A 19,949-nucleotide genomic window follows, 5' to 3' on the forward strand; every position below is an offset into this window, starting at 1 on the left:
GCAGACGCCACGCGGTTTCACCCGCGTAGTACCCGTTCCTGTAGAAATACGGGAATAAATTATAGTATATATCACCCGGGGTTAGTGTAGCTTCCTAACAGTGAAAGAATTTCTCAAATCGGTTCAGTAGTGTAGCCTATTCAATGCAAACAAACAAACAAATCTTTCCTCTATATCAGAGTTCCCCAAACTTGTATCGTAGACGCCTTGCCATGTTTTTCCGTATGGGGTAGACCCCCTACTTACCTGATATTGATTCCTTGTCCACTATCGTGGACCCCCATTTTAATTTTATGGACCCCGAAATTTTTTTTCGCTGACGTAGACCCCTTGCAGATTGTCATAGACCCCTAGGGGTCGATATAGACCACTTTGGGAATCACTGCTCTATATAATCACACTATTATTATAAATGCGAAAGTTTGTATGTAAGTGCATATGTTTGCATTTACGCTGCGGCTATAGAAGCGATTTGGATGAAATTTGAAATGGTAATAGATTTTACTCTGGATTAATACAGGCATTTTAATTCCGGGAAAGACCATGGTTCCCGTGGGATTTGTGAAAAACTGAATTCCATACGAAAGTCACGGGTGTCTGCCAGTATTAGTACGAGTAGATGTCTTATATAAGGACTATCGGACGCCCGCGACTTCGTCCGCTTGAAACTCGATGTAAACTTTCAACTACTCCTACACTACCACTACCCTACCCCTACCCTACCCCTAAAATACCTAAGTTACTTTTCTGGTTGATTATTTACACCTTGTGTCCGAAAAACCCAAATATCTTACGGAACCTTATTTTATTCCAAAATAAAATTTAACCTATGTTACTTGTGGATAATGTAGCTTGCGCATGGTAAAAAATTTTTAAAATCGGGCCAGTAGTTTTTGAGCCTATTCATTACAAACAAACATACAAAGCTTTCCTCTTTATAATATTAGTATAGAAGTTAAAAACTAAGTAATCCAAGTCAACAAATTCACTCGACTGATTTTCTTTTTCAGTAGGTAGGTATTATGGAAAACAGTAGAAATTTCCAAATAGGTAACAACAGAAGGTATATTTTCATAGCTCGGGTACGAACCTGTGCCTAGCACAGATCTCGCGTGACTCCATTATGTGCCCTTTTCGACTTTGACTTGACTGCGGCTTTACGGGCTCCGGGCTACGTCGTATTTTGAATGGATGTGATTTGATAGTTTGGTTGTAGCATTTATTATCCGAGCCTTTTTGTTGACTTGGAAAGTTTAGTGTTTGGAATTGAAATTCGTAAATAAATCTTATGCACTCGTAAATTTCGAATTTAATAAAGCCCGTTACTTATGTCGGCTTTTTACTTTAATAGGTTATTTTTCTTCCATTGTGACAATCGAAAAAACCTATGGTAACATAATGGGGGTACAGATAAATGTTGCAATACCTTACCTTCCTAACCTTCAAAAACCTTCAAAAAGTCTTTTACGTGGCAAGCCAAAGCAATATCGGCAAACAAAGTACCAGAGCAACAGAGAGTTTATGGGGTTGATTTATACACTTGCTAGTCGCTACAAAACACATACAGAATCTCAAAGTACCAGTACCTCAAAGTACGGAAATTAAATAAATCAGCGGGCTATGGAGCGAGCTATGGTCGGAGTATCTCTGCATATTTGTAAAATTTTGTATGTCTAAACCACAGAATAAAGATCATACAGAATGACAAGCAGCGTGGTGAAGCCTGTGAAACCCATTAAAAAAACCACGTCACCCGTCTCCTTGACATCCGAATAGATAAACTCTTTTCATAATTTGTATTTCAAAGTTTAACACTAACAACGATTACCAGTAAAAATACTCCATCTTATTTTTCTAGTTTTTGTGAACAGTTTTTAAAATATTTAAAAACATAAGACGCCATTTTTCTTGAATATTATTGAAAGTTACTCATGCGACGCGTCGTGTCGTACTGACTCGAAAATGTATTCGTTTTTGAATTTTTGTATCTGGAGCGGCTACGACACCGTCATGTTTCGTACGCTCTATTTGCCTATTATTGATTAATCTGTGGTCTAAACAATAAAGATTTTGTATATGTATTTTGTATGATCAAATCAGAAATAGGAAGATCCAATAAGGACCCAAACTTACCGACTTAATTCAATTAGCCGCAAAGCTGAAGTGCCAAAAGTCGTGGGCCAAGGTGCTGGAATGGCGACCCCGCACAAGAGAAGGCAGTATTGGTCGACCCCCTATCACTACTACTGTATGTGGTGGGTGGTACTAGGTGGACCGACATGTCGCAGAGAGCAGCAGGTACCAGGCAGCTCAGGACCGTCAGGAAGTCTCCACAAAAGGCTTATGTCCAGCAGTGGACGTCCATCTGCTGAAATGATGATGATGATGAACAAATTCTTATGAAGGTACCTACGTATATTTATCTAAAGAACTATTTATTACATAACAGTAATAATTCCATCAGTAAATTACTTATTCCCTGTCGTGACTTCGGCAAAAGAAATGGTCGCGTGATCGGGGATGTGTTTTCCCTCCAAAACCCCGTAATGGCGGCCATCTTCAACTTGCACGGCAGATACCGCCTGGCGCATAGGCCGAGAGCCTGACCTACTAATAGACAAACTATTTTTTACAAAATAAAGACTTTTTTGCGATTGTCTTTAAAAAGCTTTTTAACGACCTAACTTCAATGATATTTTATACTAAAGATAGCCCATTAAATCGTAGACAGAGATGCATTAAACAAATTAATATTTGATTCCTTAAATTGCTTTAAAAACGCCATAAACGAACGCTATTGCGCGAAGGTAATTTACAATATATCAGGTTGTGAGTTAGAAGCATGTTACCATGACAAAAATTCTTATTTAATGTTGTCAGCTCATGAAAAAAATATATTTTATTTAATTCATTTTGAAAATATGCGGCTTCCAAAACAAATTTATTTTGGGTTTTAAGCCCTATATTTCAAATTCTTTTAAGATAATAGCAGATTGTTATACAAGGGGCTAAAAAGACCCATTATATACGAGGTATTTATCATTATATACGAAGGCGAGGGCCGCCTAAATAGAAACTGAGCTTATAATGGGTTTAGCCCCACGTGTTACACTCTGCTTTTCACTACGATTGCGAGAAAATAAAATAGTTTAGTACAATATTCAATGATTTATTTTATTTGAAAATTAAAATGTAGGTACAAAATGCTACAACTTTGGATGTTTCGGGAAGATGCTTTTACCCGGTAACTTAATTTCTGACTACAGTGAAGTTGAATAATGAGTATGAGGGGTAAACATGTTAGATAATTGTTTAAAAAACACTATGCGTAAGTTGTAAGTAAGAATGCACTTCTTGTTCTTTTCTCCACTTTTAAGTCTTTTTTGACCATTTTTTTCCATCTCCAAATTAGGGTCACGATTCTCACTAGATGAAGACATAACAATTAATGTTGCGAAACATGTAAATTACGGTCACAAATTCACAATGAATTTATTTCAAAATATCAAGTAATTAGATTATTCACGACAATAATTGTTTTAAAATTCTCGCTCTTTAATTTTATTTTCTTTATTAATATAATTTTTTCCCATGAAGAAAAGGCAAAGGTATTTACCGTACACCCTTGTCTTCAAATCTCGCTCTATATAAATTCGCAACTCAATAAAAATCAAATAATAAAAAATAACCGCATTCCACAGACAAGAACGCTGCATTTTATTCCAATTCCAAGTTTTATTTTTATCAAACAGTCAAGACCTTACCTCTGGCTCAATCCAAACCAAAAGAAGAAGAAGGGCCTTACCGGATGATTCTATTTACGAATAAAACCTCCTTCGTTATAAAGTAGGCTAGTACTTGGCTAGTAAGCGTAACTTGCTCGTAACAGACAATAATTAAAAAAAAAACAAAATTACTTTAGCCCCTAGAGGCTAATATGCTTGTTTAGCCCCACTGTGGAGTGATAATATGACAATGTTTTTGAGCAAGAGTAGTGAAAAAATAATTTGTTTTGCTTAGTTGACACTCGGAATAAAGGCCCAGCCTCCATACAAAATTGGGACATGTCCCTACTTAGTTTCATTTAGTCGCTTATTAAACAATGAACGTTATTTAAACAAATAATACTTTATATATCGTCTACAATTACGAGATTTGGCTAAAATTTGGAATGAAGAGAGACTAGTATACCTATAGACTATTTTTTATCCTAAGGATTTATGAAAAACTGAATATCACGCGGACGAAGTTGCACACATCAGCTAGTTTAAAAAAATATATATATGTGACTGATTTTCAAACCCTTTTGTACTGTATATGCAGTATAATAAGTAATGAATAATAAGATGAGAATTTGATGATTTATGAATGACAGATTGATTGATGAGAACAGTGTGCGACCTGAAAGTTGCGTGAGGTGAAGTTAGCAGTTTTTTAAACAATAGAACAAAAAAAAAACAATTCTTTAAAAATTAGTCTTACTCTTACACTATTCTTTCCCGTACAATACAACGTAGAGTGAAAACCACAATTGTAGAACGTAAAAGAGCGAGCGAGACAGATAGCAGGAAGTGGAATTCTTATTTCAAAAACGTTTTCCATGCAATCGTCGTGTCTTGGCGGTCTTATTTTAAATTTCGAATCCGTGGCCGGGTGACATTGCCAGTGTTAAAACAATTCTTTTTAATAATCAAAAACTTTTACAGTTCATAAATTATTGAACGGATTTTCATAACTTGTTGAAGTTTTTTATTTATAGATTTCGATTTTCGAACACTTTTTGAATAGTTCGTGTTAACTTGGAAAGTAAATTAAAAAAATAAATCTGTATTGATGTTTATTTTACCGAAAATAAAGCGGTACATTCTGGTCATATCTGGTCGGTTGTCGAATTTATTGGTCGATAAGTGCAAGGCATGGGCTCGAATAGTTTCCTAAAAGCTAAATCTGTATACCGAACGAAGAGTGGTTCCAGTGGGTCGGATAAGGAGATGAATGGGAAACTTAAGCGGTCAAAAATCAGGCAAGTATTTTTAGTAATAACTCTTAAAAGGTGCAGAACTCAAAAGCCAGTAAAATAAAAAGAATGCATGGTTAGGCACCTTTAATTTTTTTCACAAAAAAAAATACCTGATTGTGTTTTTTTTTAATAAGTAAGTTATTGATTAGTCAATAAAATGCATTAACAATTTTACGCATATTTGTATCGTAAAACATTTTGAAGCAAAAAGTGTATATGTTCTTAAAATGATGGTCACTTCCATACACTGTTTTACAGGATGTTTTTTTTTAATTTCGGTATTTTTTATGAAAAATTAACAGAATAAAGAATATCCAGAATGAGTCTTTAGATATAGCGTGGTGAACCCCATAAAAAAACGAACTTTAAACGTCTCCTTGACATCCGCATATAGAAATTTATTTCATAATTTGTATTTGCTATTTGCTAAGCCGGTGATGTATTAATTCATGAAATTGTAGTGCTTAAAAGTACCAAATGGAAAAGTTTACGAACACACTAGACACCCATATAATTTTTGAAAGTTCCCCTCAATTCCTCCAGGATTCCATCATCAGATCTTGACATGATGGCAATTAGACCAAATGGGGACTATACCGTTTCAAACAAAAAAATAATTTTATGAAATCGGTCCAGGCGTCTTTGAGTAATCGGTGTACATACATAAAAAAAAATACCGACCGAATTGAGAACCTCCTCCTTTTTGAAGTCGGTTAAAAATACTCCATCTTATTTTTTAATTTTTGTGAACAGTTTTTAAAATATTTAAAAACTTAGGAAGACTTTTTTCTTGAATAATATTGAAAATTACTGATGCGACGCTTTGTGACGCACTGACTCGAGAATGTATTCGTTTTTGAATTTTGTTTTTCGTTGACACTGTCGTGTTCCGTGCGGTCTATCTGCTTATTATTGTTTCATCTGTGTCAAAATAAAATAAAATATTAAAAAAAAATAGTAACACATTATTATTTATTGAATCTGTTTAACAAAAATCCGATTTTAAAGCCTCAATTACAGCAGCTAAAGCATTGGAAAAAAAAACTAATTCAAGTTTTATTTTTTTTTAAAAACCCGAAATTCCTTAATATAACTTAAGTACCTAACAAATATTTATTTAACAAACAAAAAGTATTTGAACTCCCTTACCTTTTATCTAGAACCCAAACCAAACCACAAATCTATAAAGGGCATTCTGTAACCAAGAAAAAAATACTGTTTATCATGACAACGGTAACCATAGCAACCATGTAATCGATACTCCGCAATAAAAATTAGATTCACTCGAACAGCGCAATGCGTCGCAGGAGGAGTTCCAATTTCAAAACTTGAAACTTTTATTTTTTTAATTTTCTTTTTTTTTACAATGTAACTGTAGAACTAGATTGTCTATGATGTATAGCCCGTACTATTCGTGTAGGCGGCCGGTGAAGATGAACGAGTATGGACTGAAGAGGGTACCGGATTATACAGAGTTGGCGTACAAGGAGGCTGTTTCCAAGTTGAGATATTTTTTATCCGGGAACAATGCACCGAGCGTAAGTAATATGTGCATAATTTATTTTATAAATCTTTATTTTAAAATTATTTTAATATAATTTTAGGAACGGAGCATTAACTTTTTTTTGTTTTTTTTTCTTTACTAGTTAGCCTTTGACTAAATCTCACGTGATGATGCAATCTAAGATGGAAGCGGGCTAACTTGTTAGGAGGAGGATGAAAATCCACACACCTTTCGGTTTCTACACGGCATCGTAGCGGAACGCTAAATCGCTTGGCGGTACGTCTTTGCCGGTAGGGTGGTAACTAGCCACGGCCGATGCCTCCCACCAGCTAGACCTGGACTAATTAACAAAACCTCAATCGGCCCAGCCGGGGATCGAACCCAGGACCTCCGTCTTGTAAATCCACCGCGCATACCACTGCGCCACGGAGGCCGTCAAATACCGACATTATGAGCTTAAAGAAAACCCTTGATTTATCATTGATATCGATTTTATAACATTAATAAATAAGCCCTTGCCCCTTGTCTCTTATCAGATAAGCGTTAATAACTTTTTCAAAAGCAATGAATCATATTAGATTTTTTTATTATTATTTAAAAAATTTATGTACTTTAAGTTTTTTTTCGTTCAAAGATTTTTTTATAATGTAAATATTGTTAGCTACGTTCTATACAAAAGTGATCTTCTTTTCATAATTAAGAAGCACCGAGCAACATGGTAGCTCCTAATCCCCTCACCTATAAAGAGGGACACCCTGTAGAGGGTAGTTAAAATATGCTGTAATCCAATAGGCGTATATAGGGGGATTCTGGATTACCTATATGGAATTCTACTATAATATTATTAATAGACTTTAGGTCCGGGCAGGAGCGTAGCGTACCGTCGTATCAGCCGTATGATACGGGGCCCCCGAACTATACGGGGCCCCTTACGCGTGAAAGCAAAAATTAGTAAAATGTAAACCAATATCTCACATAATCTAGTGCTGAAATTGACAAAAGTCGAAAAAAGCAATCTCTTTGTTGTTTGTGACGGCCGTGGCTAGTTACCACCCTATTGGCAAAGACGTACCGCCAAGCGATTTAGCGTTCCAGTACGATGTCGTGTAGAAACTGAAAGGAGTGTGGATTTTCATCCTCCTCCTAACAAGTTAGCCCGCTTCCATCTTAGGCTGCATCATCACTTACCATCAAGTGAGATTGTAGTCAAGGGCTAACTTGCCAAAAATAAAAAAAATAAAATCTCTTTTTTCCCGGGTTCTGGTGCGCCCAAAAATTGTAAACATCCTACTTAAGTTAAGTCACTGTCATATTTATTTTAAGCAAGCATTTTTGTTTCTTTTGTGAGAAATCTTCACCCTTCATTGGGCCACGCTAAAGCACGCTACGCCACTGTATCGGGGGCCAGACCCCCCTAGAAATTTATTTTTTATTTATTTATTAGGTGCCTTCTCCCAGCTGAAGTTTGGCGGTCATGTGTAGAAAACTCTTCCGGTCTTTTGCAGTATTTTTAAGCTGTGTATATGTTAACTTGGTCCACTCTTTGACATCATCTATCCATTTTCTCCGCTGTCTTCCTGGAGCACGTTTTCCGGGTATCTTACCTTCTAGGATTAAACTAGGAAACTCATAGAGGGATCCCCGTTGCAGATGCCCGAAAAATGCGATTTTCCTCCTCTTAATGGTTGTCATGAGGCTTCGGTTACAATTGGCTCTTTTTAAAACTTGATCATTCGAGACGAAGTCTTTCCAGGAAATTTTGAACATTTTCCTTAGCCCCCACATCTCAAAAGCTTGCAACCGCCGACAACACTCTTTTTTCAGGACCCATGTCTCGCACCCAATAAAAGAGTGGACCAAACATAACATTTAAGAACGCGATATCTTGTAATCCTAGGAATCCTAATCCTAGATACGCGAATGTGTAATCCACACAGGTACGCAGTTATGGCGGATCGGCGTCCATCAAAAACCTGGACGAATCCGACGGAGACTTGGACAAGAAGTACTCCCCGTACAACGCGCTGTCCGAGTACAAGCCCCGACCGAGACTCACCGCCAAGTATGCTACACTGTATGCTGACAGCTTGAACAACTACAATGCTCCGCAACCTACCATCCCTACCATCACTACAACTGGTAAGAACAATGTAATGAAGAAAATTTCGACTAGAGGTATGCTGAGGCTAGTAAATACCTAAATAATTAATTCAGAATGAATGAACATATTATATCAAAAATACTAGTCCAAAAGTCTCTCGCTGCAACGGTGAAGGAAAAACATTGTGAGGAAACCTGCATACCAGAGAATTTTCTAAATTATCTGCGTGTGTAAAGTCTGCCAATCTGCATTGGGCCAGCGTTGTGGACTATTCGGCCTAATTATTGGCATTCTGAGACGGGAATTGAGCTCAGCAGTGAGCCGAATATGGATTGTTAATGACGACTATAAATTAGTTCACTGATTGCTTCACTTATGTTGGTAGCACCGCCTCAGCAGGCGAGCGCGGACCTGTCAGGTGGTACCAACCCTGACGTCGTCAACTTTATACAGAAGCAAGAAGAGTACATCGAGCAATTGGAACGAGAGAGCCAGTATTGCAGGGTATGTGAAAATTATTAAGAATTATTAGATATTGTGTTTACTAAATATCCCAGGACTAGCGGACGTCCGCGATTTCGTCCGCGTGAAACGCGATGTAAACTTTCAACTACCCCTACCGTATCCCTACCCTATTCCTACCTACCCTAACCCTACCCTACCCCTTCCTCACCCCTACCCTATTAATTAAAACATTTTATGGTTCTATCTTTTATAGTTTAGGCAGCGTACGCAAAATAAGTTACTTTTCTAGTAGATTTTTTACACCTTGTGTCCAAAAAACCCAAATATCCTACGGAACCCTATTTTTTTCCTAAATAAAATTTAGCCTATGATACTTGTGGATAATGTAGCTTTCGAACGGTGAAAGAATTTTTAAAATCGGTCCAGTAGTTTTTGAGCCTATTCATTACAAAAAACATACAAACAAAGTTTTCCTCTTTATAATATTAGTATAGATAAGTAGATATGGTCAGGAGTTATCTATTACTATATATCTTGTTAGTGATTCTTTTGTATTTTCAATTAAAGCGCCTTACTGCGATCTCACCTCTCTCTTAACATCTGTTAAGTGACGTTATAGAGAATGGTAAATAGTGACGGTATTCAATATGTAAACCAAATTTCATGTTAAACAGATTTTGATTTATTAAGTAGACAACTGTGACCTCAAATGGTTCGTTTAAGATACCTTTTTCGCTTTGTCAGCCGTTCTCTCTAATTTAGCTGACGCTCTTCCGTGCGTCTCAATATGACGTAGACCGAGGTAGACGTCTATATGAAGAATTGCAAGCAAGCAAATCGTCCACTGATAGGGTATCTATGAGTATGAGAAACTGCTCATTCAACACTATTTTGCTTAAAGGACCTACTGCCAAGCAGCATTCCTTTCGGTTTAAATTGTTCCGCGGTATGAGGCTTTAGTTTCCTACTTTAAGAATATTTCTAGAGTTTTCCTTACAAAGAATTGCTCTGTTCTTTACATCAAGTAGATCATCTGATTGATTGGTGAATATGCCTTTAAAACAATCGTAGATTTCCGCAAATGACATACTTACGGCAAGTTTCTTCATCGTAAGTAACAGTCAAAGTAACGTCATAAAGCAAAAGTGACGGTCTAATCACGGAAAAATAAAGTCTTCTTTACTACTTACTACTTTTACTGTTACTTTAGATTTACATGAAGAAACTGGCTGTAAGGTAAGAAGGTTTCTTTTAAACAATCGCATAATTTTGGAAGCTAACTCTAAGTTTGCAAACCTAGAAATCGTAATAACACTACATTATGGGTTCCAAAACTGTCATGGATTGTAGGATGAGCTGAACAATCTTCTCGGAAAAGTTAAGGAAGTGATATCAGAGAACGAGCATTTGCACGAGGCGCAGAAGAACAAGCTGATTTCTAGAATGTTCCATTCATACAACGCGGGCTCGGAGACAGATGAACTGGATGATCTGGGTGATAGCACTGGATTGGACAGTGATAATAAGGTAAGTGAGAATAGCCCAGTGGATATCACCTTTGCCTCCGATTGCGGAAGGTGTGGGTTCGAACCCGGGCATGCACCTTCAACTTTTCAGTTGTGTGCATTTTTAAGAAATTAAATATCACGTGTCTCGAACGGTGAAGGAACATCGTGTGAAAACCTGCATACCAGAGAACTTTCTTAATTCTCTGCATGAGTGAAGTCTGCCAATCCGCATTGGGCCAGCGTGGTGGACTATTGGCCTAACCCTTCTCATTCTGAGAGGAGACTCTAGTTCAGCAGTGAGCCGAATATGAGTTGATAATGAATAAGGTAAGAAATTTTTAGAATGTTCCATTCATACAACGAGGGCTCTAACCTAAATGATGAATGGGAAACATCAATATACAAGGTATATTGTTGGTAGATCACAGGTTGGTTATGGTCAAGAATGACTTTACGTTTCAAAAGTGCTTGTTAAATAAACCTAATTGATATAAATGGATTTTGAATATGAATAGATAATATCTAGTTTTTCCAAGGAGCATTCATTGCACCAAAACATATCATTATATGTATGAATGAATTGTTATTTGGCTTCTTTGTTAAATTCATTAATATTTTTGCAGATTTCTCCATCCAAAACTCGTAGAACAACTAAACCTCGCTCAACTAAATTGGAAGGACCCAACATTGTCTTCGAATCTCGCATCTCTGAGCTTGAGGCACAACTTACACAAGCTAAAATAGACCTTAAGAAGGTTCAGGTAAGCTATATTTTAGATTCTAAAATTAATTTGTCGTGAGAAAAAGCCTTGAGAAAGCTTGGCCTTATCGGTATATGCCAGATTTATTTTGAATACATCATCGTTATCAGAAGCTGGACTTACAATGTCCATAGCGACATTCAATTTTTGACGAGAACATGAGATAATTCTAAGAACTTATGCATTTTTTATATTTTAGGATGAAAACAACGAAAATAAACGCAAGCTCGCCAATGGTCTGGTTGACTCCACATGTCTGGATGGCTTCAAGAGGCAGATTGATAATTTGCAAAGGTTATTATAACTTTTTTTTTGGCTTCAGCCAGAGGAGTAAAACTAATTTTGTTAAAAACTTCATTTTAATAAATAAATTACTTATGGAAATTTAATACGATCAGCGTTAAATTTTCATATGTAAACATCATTGGTAACAGAATACAATTCTAATTATATTTTAGTAAACTACTAAAAAGTATTAAATTTAAATGTTTTTAGGGACAAAGCTGCTCTAGAAGCACAGATTACTAAGCTAAAGCTTAACTTAGACCAGAAAGATGGAGATGACAAGTATAAGAGGGGCTCAGATGCTGTGGAGAACCAGTTGAGAGAGGAGAGGAATAACTTGGAGATGGAAATTCGGCGACTTAAGGTAATTTTATGAAAAATACATAAGAAATAACGCAATAACAACACATAATTAGAAAATCATCATCAACCATCTACACAGTAGGTATGATTATTGTGAATGAAATGCATAATCACAAATACATTTTAATACATTCAAATTAGCTACAGTTAATCTTAGTTATATACTAAATGTTAATCTCAAATATCAAAAATATGAATACCTAGTCACAAGATAAATACCTTCACTATTCCCTTGAATTCTTCCTCGTTGCTACAGTTTATGGAGCTTTTTACCCTCGTTTTCTACACTTTCCTTATTTGCTTTTTAATTAATGATGTAAATATGGCATTGGGTGGGTCTATACAATGCGGCATCTGTCCGACTAAAGAGTCTATACCAAATATGCAGTGGCATGCACTTCATAGATGCAGTAATGCGCTGCCTACCCTAAGATCTCCTTACGAACTTAAATTTCCACTTTGTATAATTTGTTCATATAGTGCAAACCCTAGTTTTTTTTTTTTTTTTTTTACAAGTTAGCCCTTGACTGCAATCTCACCTGATGGTAAGTGATGATGCAGTCTAAGATGGAAGCGGGCTAACTTGTTAGGAGGAGGATGAAAATCCACACCCCTTTTGGTTTCTACACGGCATCGTACCGGAACGCTAAATCGCTTGGCGGTACGTCTTTGTCGGTAGGGTGGTAACTAGCCACGGCCGAAGCCTCCCACCAGCCAGACCTGGACAAATTAAGAAAATTTCAATCTGCCCAGCCGGGGATCGAACCCAGGACCTCCGTCTTGTAAATCCACCGCGCATACCACTGCGCCACGGAGGCCGTTGAAACCGTGTGCACGCCACTGCAAATACGCAGTCAGAAAAAGGTATTCATTATGTGCAGGATGATTTAGCAAAGGAGCGGTCTAAGGTCCGTGAACTAGCTGGCGAAGGAGCGCGTAGAGCTATACAAGAGAGAAGCGCCGCAGAACAGCGCTACAACGCACACTTCGACGAGTTGCAGCATGACCTAGCCGCGCAATACGACAATGTTTCTAAATTACAAGTAAGACCTTTGATAAGTAAAACCTAATACTTACTTAACGAAAATACACTAAAAGAAATTCTGAAAAGGCAGCAGTGCAGGCTAATTCATTAACTTTCACGTATGTTATTTTTGACATATGCGAAATTTTATGTAACAAATATCATCCGGTGCCTAGTGACAACCCTTCGTGGATATCATACAATAGGTAGATGACATTTCTCAGTTGAATTGATGTTTATTTTAATAGGTTGTTAATAAAGATCAAATTAGTGAATAGATGATGACAACGATGATGATACTATAAATATAATATGTTTTGTATGATTAGGTAAACAAAATCAGTAATACCTTACTATATTTGCCTATGGTTCATAATATTATTGCAAACTATAACGAACATTTATTTTAATCAAATTTAAAAGCAAATAATGAATGAGTAAGACAATTTTGTCTTTAAATATTTTCAGCTGGATTTAGAAAGGCAACGTCGTGAAGAAAACGATTTAAAACGTGAACTGTCGATGAAAAATGCTGCTGTGGAGGAACTGAAGATGGAATTGAAGAACAAAACTGGTGAAGATTTTTTATATTTAACTATCTACTCTGATATCATAAATATTTTTCATAATCTAACACTATGTTGGATTTCAAAGAAATATATTCTTACAATATATATCTATCCATTTTAATGATCTTAGACTCTTTTGACAAATTCTATTCAATACTGATGATGCATTTCTTCTAGCATCTCTTCAAGCTGACTTAGCTCAAGCTCACGCAGAGAAAGCATCGCTTGAAGAGGAACTGGCGAGTGCTAGACTCGCTATAGAGAGACAACAGCGGCAAGCCAAGCATGAGTCTAATCGTCTTAATTCAGAGGTAATGGACTATATCATAGTTCAAAAAGTCAAAATTAAGGTTTCGTTGTAGCAACTTAAATATGATCAGTGATAAAGTGACACACATCATATAAATGTCATTGTAGCAGAATGAAGATCTAGAAAGTTGTCTCAAATCCAAAATCCAGACATCCAGTTCTTATTAATGATTTAGTTTTTAGTTTGTTTAAGATAATATTTTGTTGTTAGATACAATCTCTTCGACAACGCTTGGATCGTGCCGATGCAGATTTGGTTCATTCACGTCGAGAGAATTTGCGTTTGTCAGAGCAAATCTCTACTCTGGAGAAGGAGGTACGCAATATGACTTTGTTACACAAAAACTACTTATTTTTGAGAAAACATAAAATAACTATGATAAAGAAACTCTCAATTATTTAAAAAAATCTTGATTTTTTGACTTACTTGATTTTTTTTAATCTGTCGAGGCCTCTTCTAAAAAAATAATAAAGAAAGAAAGAAAGAGAGAAATGTATGATTATGTAAACTAACTTTGTATCCACAGCTGAACATGAAGAGTTTAACTCCAATATCTCCAGAAAAGAATAAAAAGGAGAAAGAACTTTCGTCGATGCTGGAGTCCATGGAGAATAAACATGGTAAGAATAATGTCATGTTAAAACCTTAATACGCCTATAAAGCTAATGCTTTCTTGACTAGAACTTATTATAACTAAAAGTAATATACCAAAATTTGCAACAATTATTATTGAACCACAATCATTCATTGGGTAAACTATTGATGTTTTGAAAGACTCCATACTTTTACTAAATTCCATATTACACTTCAAAACATTTATACTTTACCCTTTCATTATGGCGCTTGCATGAATTATCATAGTTGAAAGGGCTTGATTCTTTCTTAACTTCAATAGTTTAACCATCAGATTGTTCATTACCACCAAAATCTTATTTTCTTTATTCTCAACATTATCTAGATTTACTAAATTAACTTCAACATATGACTCTAGTTAGTTTGTTATGTTAATTTATATTTCTTCAACATTTGGATAGTCGATATCTTCGGTAAAGTATTGGGATGGGTTCTAGCGAATTAATTTGGTTCCACAGCTAAGACCGTGGCTGAGTTGGAGTCCATGATACAATCACAAAACAGTCTGATGGAGAAACTCACCAACGAATGTCGTTTGCTAACAGACAAGCTCGACGACGCAAGTCGTAGGCACAAGTACGAAATATTTTAAAACTTTAAATGCATGCAAATAAATATTGAATTCCTTAAGACATTCTAAAGCACTTTTACTCTTTCTTAATCTTTTTACATTGCCATCATTACCCATATGACACTTTCCGAACATTGAGACCAACTTACATGAAAATTTAACAGTTACTGTATCTGATCTAAACAAATGAAATCAACTGGTAAATATTGACCACGTTGGCCCAATGTTGGGATAAACTTTGAATATATCCTAACGTCGTGCTGTGTTTTTATTGGTAACAGGCAGAGCGCAGAGTCGCAGCCGTACAGACGAACCAATCAGAACACAGCGCGACCATTCAAGAACACGAGACTCACCAATCACGACTCACCGTTCGGCGAGGCGCCACGCAAAAGAGTCCGATTCGTCGAATAACTATGCACCAATTATAGTTGGCCCATTGACGACTAATCAGGATCTCACAAACGTTCACGGAGAGAAAATCTACAATCTGCCGCTGATGATTCAACAGCCCTTTTTACGGGAGAAAAAGGAGCCGATTAAAGTTGACATCAGCGTTAAATTAATACCAAAGCCAAGGAAAAGGGATAAGAAGAGACGTGAATCGCAAATCGAGGAAATTGTTTCTTCAGATAGGAATAAGGGCGTTACAAATAGTATAAGTATGGAAGTCACTGATAGGAATGTTCACGTTTTGAAAGAGACAGTAGAAATTGTTGATGGCAAAGAAAAGGAATGCACAGATGTATTGGAAGATAGTGATATAAAAAACACGGTGGTTGGGACAACTGAAGATGATAGTACAAATACTGTTCCAAATTTACTACCAGATAAAGTAAACGTAGAAAATATAACACAAGAAAATTTAAATGAAAATGTAGATGATAATGCTTTGCACGCTAATGTTAATATTGATTTGGGAAATAATACAGCTCCTTCTGAGATTGTTGAAGCTGTGAATGAAGTGATTACAGAAAAACAAACAAATGAGGTTCAAGAAGAAAATATGGAACAATAAATTTATGCTTTTTTGTTGTACTAAGTGTTGTTCACGTTGCTTATACTTGCTTATAATGTTGTTGCTTGTAGAATATTTAATGTTTTGATCTCATTTTTACTATCCTTATATATATATTTTGTGCAATAATGCTTTAATTAAAATGTGCAATAAAAATTAAAATATTGTAATAGTTTAATAAAATAGTATTTATTTTAATAATTAATCTAATTATGTTTTTTCGTATGTTGGTTTCGTGTTGAACATGTGATTGTATACCTGATTTATTTTTATTTTTGTATTCTTATGGGTAATGACAGCAATTTACAATATAACTTATTAAAAAAATTACTTAAATATATTAAATCTAACAGAGAATTTCTTTTTTGTTTGGCTGTTTTGTTTCGGACATTAGCATATTATTTACTATCTCTAAGATACAGTTATTTAATATATATATTTTTTAACTTTAGTTGTTTCTGTTCTTTCATACTTAAGACAATTTCAAATAGATTTTCAGTTCATTTCGTTTATTTGTTTTATTGGTTACATTATTTCTTTTTTCTATAGCTATGTCATTGTCTACTGACTTTTTGTTTGCTTTAGATTCAAACACTTACACAACCACGAACACTCTCTTTCAGAATGGAAAAGTCACAGTTGCTTTGCAGAAATTCTGAGCTTATGAGAAAATTGAGAAACCTATGGTGTTCTCATAAAAAATACTGCACTACCACAATAGCACCGTATCGAAGTTACACTCCCCTAAGCGGATACCCAAGTAGCTCGTGCTATGACTTAGACCGCACTTATTTGACCTCCACACCTCATACTTATAGAAATAGATTTAGAGGTGTTAATGGATCTAGTTATGTTGGTTACGCTAGAGATCCAATTGGCAACTTGAGCAGAAATTTGAGCGATCTCTCGCTAGATAAAATTGGTGATTCCGATGACGACCCTGTCAAGGTAAGAATTAAAACAAAATTAAAACTTACGGTGACCATAAATCCGTAAAATTGTTTGAAGTTGGTATTAATTCGTAGGCCGTATCTAGTTATTTAGTGCATGGTCTTTTTGAGAGCTTCTAGATTTTGTTAATTAATTGTTTGATATTATTAACAAGCATAAGACTTTAATTCAAATTTGATCTAAATGCTTATTATTTTGATAATCATGTTAATTGTACACATCCATTGATTTATCAAAGATATTTGAGTAGTTATTATAAACTTAAAAAGATGTTTTAGGAAAGGAAAATTATTAACATTGAATCTTAGCATTGAACAATGATTATTATGAATCGATTAGGATTAAAGCAAGACTATAATTATTGAATTAACATGTTTCATTGCTTCTAATGATTTTTAAAACATGGCATTTATCTACATTGTAAATAGCATTATAAACGGAACGAATAACGCCATTCTCAATAACATCTATAGTATTGTCAGTAACCTATATGCATGTGTCTGTAGCACTTGAGTGTGTGTGTTACCACGTGTGTGTGTGTCCAGGAAAGAACTGGCAACTCTGCAGCGTCAAGTAGAGCATCTCGGACGGACCATGCAGACTCCGTACTCGCACCCACCTAGCAGTTATCAAGGTACGTGCTTCAGAAAGCTAGTTTATTTATTTAAACATTTTCAGCACATTCAATATAAGAGTTTTTAGGATCATCCTCCTTTACACTGGCGAATACTTAATCGTCATCTTAGTAAACTGTTAACGGTCTATATCTGAATTACATCAACATACTTTTTATCTTTTAACCATTTGAAAGACCTTAATATTAAAGCCATTGATTACGTATGGTCAGGCTATGACTATAATATATGACCCTCTTATACATAGCCATTATTGTTAATTATGATTTAAAATATGAATATCAACCGTTATTAATCAAAAATTATTTACTTTCACATCAATTAATCAAATGATAATTTATTTCCAGCACCTTCCTCGCACGCACCCGCAACCAACAGAATACCATATCCCCAACCCCATTCCGGATCAGACTATACCGGAATTGAGTCCACCGGAGACCCCGCATTCAGACCAGACCACGGAGTCGGTGTCAATGTCCACAATAACCACGAAGCAACAGGAGATATAATCCAAGAACACATGCAACCTCATCATGTCATAGACAATTATAATACAGAAGTACCCCAAAATATACCCTTTGTTGCACAAGAAGTTCATACAGTTCCAAAACAAGAAATAAAACCCCAGAAAAAGTTGTCCAAACAAAATTCAAGAGAGTCAACTGGAAAAGAAAAAACAATACAAAGGCAACTTTCCAGAGATATGATACAGCCAGCGCAAACTATGGAAACAGAGTATGCATCACAATTAGAATCAAATATTGCAAGTCAAGAATATGTTGCAGATGTGAATACAGAAAAAGAGACTATAGGACTGACACAGGAAGGTGATGTAAATCAAATTGAACAAGTTGAATATGTCACTGAAAGCGAACCGGTTGAAGAAGAACTTGCACAACAGTATGATAACCAACAGTACAGCGCAGAAGAATATCCGAATTATGAACAAACCCAGCAAAATTATGAACAACCCCAACCAAATTATGAACAAACAGAACAAAATTATGAACAACCGCAATACACTGAACAATATGAAAACTACGAGCAGTATTCACAGCAATACGTAGATCCGAATGCTCAATATGAAGGACAGTATGAAAATAATTATCCTACTGACGGAAATTATACTGAACAAGTTTACGATAATACGCAATATAATCCAGAATATACTGAACAACAATATTCTGAAAATGTTGAACCAACAGTTGAATCAAATGAAAATGTTCAATCGAATGAAACAACACAAGATTTGCAAAAAGATAGTACACATAAAGAAAAAGTAGCTAGCCAAAGTTAGCGTTAAAATATAAGTTAAGTTTGTATTTATTTAATGTGCAATATTTTTGTTAGTTAGCTTTAGTTTTGTTGTGAATTCTCAAGTGTTTGCCGGTTATTTTGATAATTAAAGCTTTTGATGTTAGAAATAAAGTGCAAGAAATGAAATTTATTTAACATTTAGTTATGTCCGATTAAATTATTTTTTAGGTCTCATAGTTATTAATAATGATTTTAGAATTCATTAACGATATAGCCATTAAATAGTTAAAATTAAGTCAAGGCAAGGAATATAGTACCTAACTAGGTATACCTATAATTACACAGTCTTGGATCTTTTCATTTTTTTTCTATATAAATGATTTTTTATAGATGTATCGAGTAATTAAATAATTATTATAATTTTTGCTCAATAAAATGGAGTTTATAGACAAAAATCTGTTTTTTTTTCAACATTAAATTATGGGTTGTTTAGTTGGTATGTATGGTTTTGGAGAGCACTGAATTGTCGTTAGTTTTCAAATAAAAAAGTCTCACCATAATCGGTCCATTCGCTTTGAACACTTTTGTTATAGTAATATAATAATATTTCATATTTTATAGTAATAAAATGATACTTTTTAGGTTTAGCTGTGTAATTGTATAGTGTAGGTCCAAGAACAGATCCCTGCGATACACTACCACAATTATCGAAAAATAAAAATGTTCTTTATTCTTTCATTTGTAATATTTTATCAGACATGGGAGGTGAGAAGTAACGTAAGTCATAAAACTGATATTTAGAGCTTGTACAGGAGGCTTTTGTGCCAGACTATAACAAACGTCTTTTAGATGTCCGATGATGATCTAGAAAAGGAAGGAAAGAACACAGTATTTTCTTTGCTATCGAGATTTTTTTAATTTTGTCGCACACTCGATGGACTTGTTCTACTGTTGTACTACTTGTGTACTGTAAC

At 35.2% G+C, this 19,949-nt stretch overlaps 1 protein-coding gene across 5 annotated transcripts; it reads left to right on the forward strand.

Annotated features, from left to right (window-relative positions):
• Positions 1-4,632: 4,632 nt before the first annotated feature.
• On the forward strand, positions 4,633-19,518 carry LOC112055719 (serologically defined colon cancer antigen 8 homolog). 5 transcript variants are annotated; one of them, XM_052887124.1, is made up of 17 exons: positions 4,633-5,023; positions 6,441-6,558; positions 8,462-8,663; positions 9,011-9,129; positions 10,441-10,617; positions 11,222-11,359; positions 11,559-11,653; positions 11,855-12,008; positions 12,889-13,050; positions 13,500-13,605; positions 13,778-13,911; positions 14,121-14,225; positions 14,437-14,530; positions 15,002-15,119; positions 16,756-17,080; positions 17,629-17,717; positions 18,066-18,204. In XM_052887124.1, exons 1-16 carry the CDS (start codon positions 4,917-4,919, stop codon positions 17,704-17,706), a joined length of 2,232 nt encoding a protein of 743 aa, XP_052743084.1. In that variant the 5' UTR covers positions 4,633-4,916; the 3' UTR covers positions 17,707-17,717; positions 18,066-18,204. The 5 variants fall into 5 exon arrangements, with proteins under 5 accessions (XP_052743084.1, XP_052743083.1, XP_052743085.1 ...); XM_052887123.1 differs by lacking the exon at positions 17,629-17,717 and having other exon boundaries at positions 18,066-18,374; XM_052887120.1 differs by lacking the exon at positions 16,756-17,080 and having other exon boundaries at positions 4,635-5,023; positions 18,066-19,518.
• Positions 19,519-19,949: the final 431 nt, after the last annotated feature.

This window comes from Bicyclus anynana, chromosome 18 (assembly GCF_947172395.1).
Source record: "Bicyclus anynana chromosome 18, ilBicAnyn1.1, whole genome shotgun sequence".
In the NCBI taxonomy this organism is placed as follows: Eukaryota; Metazoa; Arthropoda; class Insecta; order Lepidoptera; family Nymphalidae; genus Bicyclus; species Bicyclus anynana.

Coding starts and splice junctions, on each gene's coding strand:
- LOC112055719 (XM_052887120.1), top strand. CDS start 4,917: ATGGGCTCGAATAGTTTCCTAAAAGCTAAATCTGTATACCGAACGAAG. Junction 5,024..6,440: donor CTTAAGCGGTCAAAAATCAG/GCAAGTATTTTT, acceptor CTATTCGTGTAG/GCGGCCGGTGAAGATGAACG. Junction 17,718..18,065: donor CCCACCTAGCAGTTATCAAG/GTACGTGCTTCA, acceptor ATTTATTTCCAG/CACCTTCCTCGCACGCACCC.